Raw genomic sequence first — 12429 nt, forward strand, 5'->3', positions numbered from 1 at the left:
TAAAATGTTATTAAGCAGCCCCCGGCTTCCGCCTCAGGGGTGAAACGCTGGTCTATGTTGAGGTCACTCGCCGATATTGTCGATGCGATGCTGAAATTACTGAGATAAGTAAAGGCATGTAAATTACTGAGATAAGTAAAGGCATGTAAATATTGTGTGCAGCTCATCATCTTGTTGCTGTGTGCCTTGAATAAGAAGAACATAATTCCTACAGCGAATGCAAAATCAGGCACCGTGTTAGCAGCCGGATAAGGGCGCTGTCTCTCAGCACACAACATCGGTTATTTAGCATGAATACTGACTGCACAATCACAATGACATCTAGATACAAGAAAAATCCATGTGCACCACACAATAATTTGACACCGAATTGAAACATCTAACCTAATTGAGGAAACCATGCGGACTACACTATAACAACAACAACCCCCTTGATGTAAGGATTGAACGCGGCCCGACCAGGCTGACTGCCACGTGTTGGCAGTATGTTCTGTTAAACTCGGTAATCCACATGGCTCGGACTCCGTCCCAAAAATCAGACTTCATGTTCAGGACAAAGCCTTTGTCCTGAACATGAGCTAAAAAAGGCCCCTCACGTTAGGCTAAGCGGGGCAAGTGCCAGAGCCCAGTGGCAACACCAGGCAGTGGCCAGTGGAAAACAAAACAAAAAAGACTCAGTCGTGTTAAAGAAATAAAAAAAAAAACACTGGAAAGCCCCGTTGTCTGCTTAAAATATATTTTTCCGCACAAGCCCCAAGTTGGGGCTTGTGCTGAAAAATATATTTTAAGCAGACTTGCTGACCCCAACCTTCGCCCCAGTTACAGCCCCCCAAGAGTCAAGCAGCACAACAGTGCCACCAAAGGGAGCACAGTCACACGTATCCACAGTGCTGCACTAGCATAGCCAGACTCTTGCAGGCAGGGCAGGCAGCCACCCACCCACCACCACCTCGCTCCGGCAGCAGTGGACTCTGCCGGTGGAAGGAGAAACCAAAGGGTTGCCTGCAAAAGGGAGGTGTAGGTAGCAGGCCCGGCTCCAGGAATTTTTGTTTGGGTGGGCCAAAGGTACATTCGGGTGGGCCACTGCTGGCCTGATTTATCGCTTATATATCTAGCCAGGCCTGCTTCAGGGCCCTCCTTTTATCTCTCCTTGGTCTTACAAGGTACAGTAAAACACACTCTTTTCCAAGTCTCTTTCTAAATGTTATCAGTCTCAAAAAGTGCTTTTCTTCCAAGTAATGTCCCTTTGATGGGAAGAGGAGGTTTCTACGGTGGGAGTATCTAGCAAGTGACTCTACTCGGGCTCCCTCTGTGCGAGCCTTCAGGGAGAAACCCTCTTCATTACTACCTCCACCTGACCCATGACTGTGCAGCGCACTCCCTTACAGACTTGATTATCGACTTTTCTACCACCCCTCTCCATTGCACCTTATCTCACAGCTGACCTTGGGACCCAGCCCCATATCAGGCACCATCGGGCTGCACTTTCATTATTCCCAGTAAAAAACAAAAGTAAAATCACCTTCAAACTTGAAACATTGAATATAGCAGTAAATGTAATCAGCATGCATGTTAAAGTATGCTCAACAGTTGTACTAATCACCTGACTTAATTAAATGAACACAAACAGAAAGGCCATGACAGGGCCGGCTTTAGTGCTGGTACAAAAGTCTTTTTAACCTCTTTTTTGACCTCTTTCTCTGTAGATAACTTACCAACCACCCTCCAACAGTGCTCTTCATCTCTCCGTAGCCACTCCCCCTCATGGCCTCTTCCTCACACCCTAACTACCACCCTCCACCAGTACCTCTCATCTCTCTGTAGCTCCCACACCCCATGACCTCCTCCTCAGATTCCCTCACTGCTCCCTTTACCAGCGCCCCTCATCTGTCTGTAGTTCCCCCCATGCCCCACCCCATGACCAGATGACCTCCTCCTCGGATTACCTCACTGACACCCTCCACCAGTGCCCCTCATCTCTCCGTAGTTTCCCCTCCACCCCGTGACCTCCTCCTCGGATTCCCTCACTGCTCCCTCTACCAGCGCCCCTCATCTCTCTGTATTATCCACCCCACCCCGTGACCACCTCCTCGGATTCCCTCACTGCCACCCTCCACCAGTGCCCCTCATCTCTCTGTAGTTTCCCTCCAGCCTGTGACCCACCTCCTCCTCAGATTCCCTCACTGGCACCCTCCACTAGTGCCCCTCATCTCTCTGTAGTTCCCCCTGCCCCATGACATCCTCCTCGGCTTCCCTCACTGCCACCCTCCATTAGTGCCCCTCATCTCTCTGTAGTTCCCCCACCTCATGACCTCCTCCTCGGCTTCCCTCGCTGCCACTCTCCACTAGTGCCCCTCAGCTGTCTGTAGTTCCCCCCACCCGTGACCTCCTCCTCTGACTCCCTCACTGCCATCCGCACCCTTCATCTCCCCGTAGCTCCTTCCCACCCCATGACCTCTTCCTGGTATTCCCTCACTGCCACCCTCCACCAGTGCCCCTCATCTCTCTGTAGTTTCCCTCCAGCCTTTGACCCACCTCCTCCTCAGATTCCCTCACTGGCACCCTCCACTAGTGCCCCTCATCTCTCTGTAGTTCCCCCTGCCCCATGACATCCTCCTCGGCTTCCCTCACTGCCACCCTCCATTAGTGCCCCTCATCTCTCTGTAGTTCCCCCACCTCATGACCTCCTCCTCGGCTTCCCTCGCTGCCACTCTCCACTAGTGCCCCTCAGCTGTCTGTAGTTCCCCCCACCCGTGACCTCCTCCTCTGACTCCCTCACTGCCATCCGCACCCTTCATCTCCCCGTAGCTCCTTCCCACCCCATGACCTCTTCCTGGTATTCCCTCACTGCCACCCTCCACTAGTGCCCCTCATGTCTCCGTTGCCCCTCTCTCATATCCATTCCATTCATTGTATTGCGCTACTCATATGAGTGTAGGGTAGGGTGTCACAGTACTTTATTACATAGCACACATTATACAGAGACAATAAATTGGTTTACACAAAATGTCACATAAACTAATGAGGATTACAAGGTGTAGAAATCAATTAATCCATTCTGGTGGGTAATATATTTTATGGGGGTTTGGTCGGGAAAAGCACAAAATCAGGATTTAAAGAGTACTCCAGTGGTCAGGGTCGGCTTTACTAATAAAAATGTATAACTGCCCAAACTCTTTTTAGTAACATTAGAATAATGAAAGAATGGAGAAGTTCTAACTACATCACAACACAAAAAAGCGAAATTTGCATGCAGTTCTTTGATGACCGTTCATAGGTCACTGTCTTATGTTAAGATAGCAACTTCTGAACTGCAAGTAACACAAGGATCGCTGTGACAAAGGCGTAACCTACTGAGCTATTCCCACACAATTCAGTTTATCTGCATTTATAAACTACCAACAACAGACAAATGGTTGCTCTGCAGCAGCCAGCAGGATCGTCAAGACAAGAACCGGTGGGATTAACAAAGGGTATAGGCCTTTCCCCCGGCCCGGCCGGTTCTGCGCAGCGATTCCCGGCCCCTCGGCCCAGCCCCTCGGCCCGGCCCACAGAAGTGCCAATTTTGAACGTTTGCTGTCCGATAATAAATAATTCAATTGCCACAACAGACAAATGGTTGCTCTGCAGCAGCCAGCAGGATCGTCAAGACAAGAACCGGTGGGATTAACAAAGGGTATAGGCCTTTCCCCCGGCCGGTTCTGCGCAGCGATTCCCGGCCCCTCGGCCCAGCCCCTCGGCCCGGCCCACAGAAGTGCCAATTTTGAACGTTTGCTGTCCGATAATAAATAATTCAATTGCCTAATAGTAAAGAGTGACACACTGACTCACCTCTGCGTACGACGAGTCGACGACGGATGGTAGAAATAAATTATGGGGTGCGGCGCCCATGCGTTCCCTGTCTTCTGGCTGTTCTGGAATGCTCCGTCTCCTCGGTCGGGGTCACGAGTCACGCGCACCTAAACCCCAATGCGCATGTCACCACAAGGTGGGTGAACTGAGACCGCGCACACGCGGGGGCTGGCGCCGGCGGAGGTTTCTACGACTACGCAAAGCGCGCGTGCGCGACCCGACGACCCACCCCCCAATGCAGGTGATTATAATAATAACTGAATTTTCAGGCGAATGCGGCGGCGCTGCCCAGGCATTGTAGAGAGCCTGAGACAAAGTGTGAACACAGTGCGATATGATTGTACTTTTTCTGTCCCGCACGAGAGAGTAGTGAGTGTCAGTGAGTGTCTGACTCTTATGTTATCCAAATAATTTTCTACAAACGCTGTTGTCGCGTCCGCGCGTCGGACGGTCGGACCAAAAAATCGGCCCCAGGAATGAAACCGGCCCCCTACCAAAAAACCGGCCCCCACCCCTGGCAGCCTACCGGGGGATTGCCCGGTGCCCGACATTGCCAGTCCGGGCCTGGTACAGTTACTCACAATATAAATCAATAACAAGGAAGCAGTACCATCCCGAAGCACTCCTTCCAGTATAGCTTAGGGGTGCAACAAATAAAAACCAAACAGAAATTCCAACGTGGCATACAGGACCAGAAAGAAAACCTCAACATAGGAAAGGGAACTTGTCAGGATTCCGTTTAAGAATGAAATTCCCAAAACAAGTAGTCGACAGACCCAATTGTCCACCTGTTGCAAATGATGAATCAAGAAATAATACATTGGTTAGGAATGTGGGGAAAGGTGGAGGAAGGGATTAGGCACCAGAGACACAGGTTTGGAGTGGCACCAACAGCAGCCTCAGATCGTCTCTGAACCACCACTCGGTAATCTTGACTGAACATAAAGACAAACAAGAGCTATTTGATTGTTGTGACCAATTATTTGCCCATAACACAAGAACATTTTGTTATCAGCTCACCACTCATTCAGGTAGTGGTAGTGACCAGCCCCGATCCTACCAAGATACAGGTTCAGAGCTGAAGACGCCAAGGAGAGGACAGTAGGAAATAAAGGCAGCACACTGGCAGCATCTCCTTGACAGCAGCCAATAAGGCAGGTAAAGAAATAGACATCTTGCAGAACTTAAGAGGAGGAACTACAGGGAATCAATTGAAAGAATAATGAGGTGGGTTAGAGGGATAGGGGACAGAGAATCAGAGAAAATAATAAAGTGCAAGATGTAAGTCTGGGTGATGAAATGGTTCAGAAGTGAAGAAAGCTTAAGCAATTGCAGAAGATTGCCAGACACCTGCCCAGTACCATGTCTACTCTCACTGCCCTCGTGGGATAGAAGTATAAATATATTCATAATCACATGCAAGTTTATAATAGTTTCTTTTTTTCACCATTCTTGGAATGCTGGTTACAATGCTTTGTTTCATCATACTAATAATTGCACCTCATGTTTTTTACACAAGAATACATTTGCTTCAACAAATGTTCGAAAACTAATTTGTAACTTTCTTGTGTCTCCCTTTGGGCATGCCTGAGTAGAAACGAAAGGGTAGATCTGTTTCCACAGTTTGCTTTGGGAATTAGAGTGGTCATGGTCTGAGGTTGCAGATACTATCTGGTACCTTGCAAGGTTAAAAGTCCAGATGGCGCACTGTGATCTATCTAGGAATTAGGCCAACATACTCTGATGATATGTGTGGAATCATTCCTCATATTCTGATGGTTATGTTGTCCAGATACTTAGTCCTACTTAATTCATAGGATCCACATGACATTGGAAGTACTTCCCCTTTACCCATAAATGAGAATTGGTACTTTCTATACTGGTTTCCATTCCCCAGTCTTCAATGTTTTCCATGCCTGGCCTCTTCTGATCTTACACGAGGGTCTGAATCCTAGATATTATACCCAGGCTCACAGGACCCAAATGGCGGGAACCTCTGGGATCACAGGTATAAGGGGAACCACACATTGCAAATAATCAGACCCCCTTTAGAGAACCGAAACAGCCAGGTCAACAGCTTTTGTCAAAATTTGCCATTGCATCTGCAAGGAAATCATAGGAACAAGGCCAACAGAACAAATAATTTGTCCAATTAGATAGGGCTGCAAGGCCAATCAAACATGCATTGCATCTGCCCCCAGTGTAGCTTGTCTCTAAAGTCTCGAGAAAAAAGAGTGTAAAATCATAAGGTATGAGGGGAAATAGCAAACCAGACTAAACCTGCCCCTCACCCCAGCATCCTCTTTTATTCAACTCGTCCTCATGCAACCCACACAAAATTGTGGGTGTGTCTGTACTCAACAAGCAGGAGGGATCGCACATTCAGAACAGCATCAGACCTATCTCGGCCAAACCATCTCCTGAGAAACAGCGGCCCTTGCACCAAAAAGGTGTGACCCATCAAACGGCGAATCCAACAATAAATCCTGAACCTAACTGGGGAGACTGGAGTAGTTCAAATGCACAGAGACGCAAGGACACAGTGGAGGCCAAATGCCTACGACAGGGTCTACTGAGCCAAGACCAGACCCGAGAAGTTGTCTGGTGCCAAACCCATCATGTCCCATGTCCACAAAGGGATCGCTGATACGATCTAGAAGGAGTGGAATCACCACCACCATCTCTGAGATCTACTCAAGGGCATGAGAACAATGTCCAAACACACATATAGGACTACATGAACTTAGGGCTAAGCACATCCGCCCAAACCCCTTTCCTCCATAATGCATCAACATAACACTATTCCTGAGAGGAGAGGAGGAAGAAACAAAAGTAATGCAGCTGGGCCCGGACAGCCTGGCTATTTATTTTGTACATTAATGATTTTTTCCTTATTAGTAATTGTAATGATTTACCTGGGATAAACTCTAATCCAGTGCTGGCCTTACCAGATGCTGACAGCGCGGATTGTTTTCCCACACACTCAACAGGCTACGGCCCTGGTTGACAAATTTGGTATCTTTTATGGATAATCTGAACTTAGATCATAATATTGCTAAGTCGCACTATATGGTGTGCGGGTTGCAGCGTAGTAAGTTTAAGCCCATATCTATCAAGGGTAGCAACAATACAAAGGTCAGACAATTCTCCAGTTTGGGAGTGATCTTTGACATCAACAATAGTTTTCTGCCCTATCTTTGCAATTGTTGCCAATGCTTCAATTGTGCTGTGTGCTTTGTTAGATGTATCCGCTAAAGTAGGCACCAAACCCAAAATACCATTGCGGGACATTTACAAATTAAAATGCTTACCTGTTCTCACTAAATATGCTGACATATGGGGGTTCAGAGACTGCAGTAGCTTTCGGGAGGAAGAAAATCCTCTTTGCAGGCAGCTACTTGGTCTTAGTCTGGGGAATCTCAGTATTTTATGCATGAATAATAGGGGTTGGCTTGTGTAAGTGCTCTGGTGGGTCTTGCCTCACTTCTTCTCTGAGCCTCAATCTGGAGTAACCCAGAGGCTTCTTTTAATCATGAAATCATTGAGGACTGTTTGTCCTGTGATTACGGCTTAAGAATCCCATGGCTGAACTACATACGGAAATCAGCAGAAGCCATGGGAAGACCAGATTTATTGTCAAAACTGCGTGTCATCTCGAAGGGGTACATTAGTAATATCAAAGATTCATTGTTGAGCAGAGCAGTGTCTAACAGGGAACGTAGTTAGGCTATGAAGCCCCATACGAGAGAATTGATCTGTTTACAAACAATCAAAGGTGCTGAGCCGTATCTCCTGGATGTTGATAACACAAAGGAAAGGGCATTGATGATGAAATTCCGTCTAGCAACCATTAGATGCTACTTAAGTTTCCCCGCTGGCCAAATTGACCCTAATTCTATTCTGCTCTGTCTTTCTTACCAATCAACTTCCCAAACTTTGGACCATTTTTATAATTGTATAAAGAATTTAGGCAAAATGTTTTATTGCCAATTCTTAAAAATTAGGGTTTTTATCTATATAGTCCTGCCCTCTTTTACCTTCGAATGCTCCCGAATTACGATGTTTGTCATTCTGTTGGGTTCTTTGTGAAAATGCACTTTATTGACGTGATTTCATTGCTTTTTGAATACAATGTATTGTCTTATTTATGCTCCTCTGGATGCACTTTCGTAGCTGCTATTGGTTTGTTTTTGATTACACTGTAATATTGAGTGTTCTCCATTGAAGTGGGAGTGTTTTTTGGGGGAAGGATGCATTGCAAGATTTTGATATTTTTAATTATTTTTCACCTTGTCTATTTTTTTTTTTTTTAAGCATTTTATTTGAAATTGTTGATAGAAGCATCATCTGTATTTTTAAATATCTGTTTGCTCTTTTATGATTATATTTATAATTGAATAAAGATATTCATTTATTCAAGAGGCAAGGTCAAAGATGATACCATACCCGCCACCAATGCCATCCTCAAAGTTGCACAAATCAGCAAGGACTCCGGCGGCAGAACCAAAGTCATTGAGGTGGAACCAACATCAACAAGAACAGGAATTTCAACTGCCACTGGGGTAAGAGCAACCAGCAGTGAAGAGGTTGAAACACCAGAAGCACCTTGGGCATCAGAGACACACTAAAGAGGGCCAACGGAGGGCTGAATATACTCACCAAAAACATGTGTGACCACTGTCATGTGGCCTGATCGGCACCGGGTACAAAGAGGGGTAAAAGACCATGGAGCAGCACTGGGTATGGTCGAAGTTGAAAAGCGGGGCCACCAACTAAGATTCCTGCCCCTGGAGTGGAAGCAGGACTAGAAGGGGAAATGCCTCTCTAGAGAAAACAATCAGAAATAATACCCGAGCGTGGAGCCGAGTTCTCAAAATTAGGGACCAGGTTGGGCAACAGCCACCTTGATCTTCGAGGACCTTTAAAGACATTCAACTGATCACAAGAAGAAAATGAGCAAAGGTCATGTAGGAAGTTCATAACAAGAATAGATGCCAATACAAAAATCCAAGGAAAGCACTCTAGATCCTCCTCAAAGGGTTTGGAAAAATAGAAACAAGCGTAAATGTGCCGGGTGGCACAAAATATGGTCCAAGACGTCTCAACTGGGAAGGGGATGGAGATCTATTTAAAGTTTCCATAACCGTTCTAGCATCTTGGAAGATTAATTTGTAGGTGAATTTGCAGGTAAAAGTACAACCAGAAATAGAGATATGGATTCATTACTAATATGTACAAAACTGCACATTAGCAGTGGAAACAATTTATGCTAATTTCGCACTGATACTTATGGTGAAACTTGTGAAAATACTATTTACACGTTATCCCGCTTTTAAATTGATTTTCACTGTAATATCTCAATTACCATTCATCACACTCATGATATTACTGTAAATCAGTTGACCCAGTCTACATGAGGGCCAGACGAAATCATGGAATTACTGAAAACCAGCTGACCCATTCTAAAAGAGCAAAAAGAACTTTTGATGGAAAGAATGCAGAACAATGTCATACATTCACCCCAGTACAGAGATCTGGGCCTAAATCCATAGTTTCTTTGCTCACCATGCCATTCCAGTTTGGACCCAGCCATATGCAAATCAGTCTTGACCCTGTGCCCAATGGGAACAGTCCAGCCCAAACTGCCAAGCCAGGTCCTCCCTGGACTGGAAACAAGCATCCTAGGACCGGTTTCGAGGTTTCACCCCTCTTCAGCCAGGATAGCTTGATTCCAGTGGCATGGAGAGCACGGGACTCACGTCTGAGCATACCCGTCCCACTCGGGGTAACAAATGCAAAAAGAACTTTTTATGGACAGAATGCAGAACAATGTCATACATTCACCACAGTACAGAGATCTGGGCCTAAATCCATCGTTTTTTTGCTCACCATGCAATTCAAGTTTGGACCCAGCCATATGCAAATCAGTCTTGACCCTGTGCCCAATGGGAACAGTCCAGCCCGAACTGCCAAGCCAGGTCCTCCCTGGACTGTAAACAAGCATCCTAGGACCGGTTTCGGGGTTTCACCCCTCTTCAGCCAGGATAGCTTGATTCCAGTGGCATGGAGAGCACGGGACTCACGTCTGAGCATACCCGTCCCACTCGGGGTAACAAATGCAAAAAGAACTTTTTATGGACAGAATGCAGAACAATGTCATACATTCACCCCAGTACAGAGATCTGGGCCTAAATCCATCGTTTTTTTGCTCACCATGCAATTCCAGTTTGGACCCAGCCATATGCAAATCAGTCTTGACCCTGTGCCCAACGGGAACAGTCCAGCCCGAACTGCCAGGCCAGGTCCTCCCTGGACTGGAAACAAGCATCCTAGGACCGGTTTCGGGGTTTCACCCCTCTTCAGCCAGGATAGCTTGATTCCAGTGGCATGGAGAGCACGGGACTCACGTCTGAGCATACCCGTCCCACTCGGTGTGACAAATGCAAAAAGAACTTTTGATGGACAGAATGCAGAACAATGTCATACATTCACCCCAGTACAGAGATCTGGGCCTAAATCCATTGTTGTTTTGCTCACAATGCCATTCCAGTTTGGACCCAGCCATATGCAAATCAGTCTTGACCCTGTGCCCAATGGGAACACTCCAGCGCGAACTGCCAGGCCAGGTCCTCCCTGGACTGGAAACAAGCATCCTAGGGCCGGTTTCGCGGTTTCACCCCTCTTCAGCAAGGATAGCTTGATTCCAGTGGCATGGAGAGCACGGGACTCACGTCTGAGCATACCCGTCCCACTAGGGGTGACAAATGCAAAAAGAACTTTTGATGGACAGAATGCAGAACAATGTCATACATTCACCCCAGTACAGAGATCTGGGCCTAAATCCATCGTTGTTTTGCTCACCATGCCATTGCAGTTTGGACCCAGCCATATGCAAATCAGTCTTGACCCTGTGCCCTATGGGAACACTCCAGCCCGAACTGCCAGGCCAGGTCCTCCCTGGACTGGAAACAAGCATCCTAGGACCGGTTTCGCGGTTTCACCCCTCTTCAGCCAGGATAGCTTGATTCCAGTGGCATGGAGAGCACGGGACTCACGTCTGAGCATACCCGTCCCACTCGGGGTGACAAATGCAAAAAGAACTTTTGATGGACAGAATGCAGAACAATGTAATACATTCACCCCAGTACAGAGATCTGGGCCTAAATCCATCGTTTTTTTTCTCACCATGCCATTCCAGTTTGGACCCAGCCATATGCAAATCAGTCTTGACCCTGTGCCCAATTGGGAAGAGTCCAGCCTGAACTGCCAGGCCAGGTCCTCCCTGGACTAGAAATAAGCATCCTAGGACCGGTTTCGAGGTTTCACCCCTCTTCAGCCAGGATAGCTTGATTCCAGTGGCATGGAGAGCACGGCACTCACGTCTGAGCATACCCGTCCCACTCGGGGTGACAAATGCAAAAAGATCTTTTGATGGACAGAATGCAGAACAATGTCATACATTCACCCCGGTACAGAGATCTGGGCCTAAATCCATCGTTTCTTTGCTCACCATGCCATTCCAGTTTGGACCCAGCCATATGCAAATCAGTCTTGACCCTGTGCCCAATGGGAACAGTCCAGCCCGAACTGCCAGGCCAGGTCCTCCCTCCCTGGACTGGAAACAAGCATCCTAGGACCGGTTTCACGGTTTCACCCCTCTTCAGCCAGGATAGCTTGATTCCAGTGGCATGGAGAGCACGGGACTCACGTCTGAGCATACCCGTCCCACTCGAGGTGACAAATGCAAAAAGAACTTTTGATGGACAGAATACAGAACAATGTCATACATTCACCCCAGTACAGAGATCTGGGCCTAAGTCCATCGTTGTTTTTCTCACCATGCCATTCCAGTTTGGACCCAGCCATATGCAAATCAGTCTTGACCCTGTGCCCAATGGGAACACTCCAGCCCGAACTGCCAGGCCAGGTCCCCCCTTGTCTGGAAACAAGCATCCTAGGGCCTGGAGGTCATGGACAAAGATTTAAGACAGTGGCGATGACGATAATATTAATAATAATGATAGTAATAATAATAAAATTAATAATAATTTGTGCACGTGCGATCAAGAGTTCAGTCATTTGATTCTGTAGTGTGACTTTTTCAGAAAGCCTTTACCTCCATGGTGTGCGTCTTCCCAGAAGCAGTCTGTCCATAGGCAAATATGGTGCCATTGTATCCTGCAAGCACATCTGGAAGAAAAAGAAAAGAAAAGAGTGAAAACCTTCACCAAAGGTCTGTTGAAAATATACACAGCCTGTGATGTTCAGTACAGGTTTTAATACATCAAAGGCAGATTTGTTCTCTGTTCCCTGACAATCAAAATAAAACCAGATATGAGACAACATTGAGCTAACACATTGGACACAATTCACAAGCTGCATTTTGTAATAGACTTAGTACTCATTTACTACAAAATACTACAAAATACAGTTCACAAACCTAGGACTGGTGACCACTGCCTCGTATATCTTTTCTGTGCAGAGATCTTCACCACGTTCATGGAGAATTCCACAAACGTAGATAGACATTTTGATGGTAAATGTGGGAGGGACAAAGGCAAGAAATGGGGAATACTT

At 46.8% G+C, this 12429-nt stretch overlaps 1 protein-coding gene across 1 annotated transcript in view; it reads right to left on the reverse strand.

Moving 5' to 3' along the window:
• KIF5A (kinesin family member 5A) overlaps positions 1-12429 on the reverse strand; it is an 800696-nt gene that overhangs the window by 450308 nt on the left and 337959 nt on the right. Inside the window, exon 3 of the mRNA XM_085654600.1 lies at positions 11969-12042. Within this exon, the coding sequence (XP_085510726.1) occupies positions 11969-12042 (74 nt within the window). The remainder of the gene's footprint in view (positions 1-11968; positions 12043-12429) is intronic.

This window comes from Triturus cristatus, chromosome 4_1 (assembly GCF_964204655.1).
Source record: "Triturus cristatus chromosome 4_1, aTriCri1.1, whole genome shotgun sequence".
NCBI lineage: Eukaryota > Metazoa > Chordata > Amphibia > Caudata > Salamandridae > Triturus > Triturus cristatus.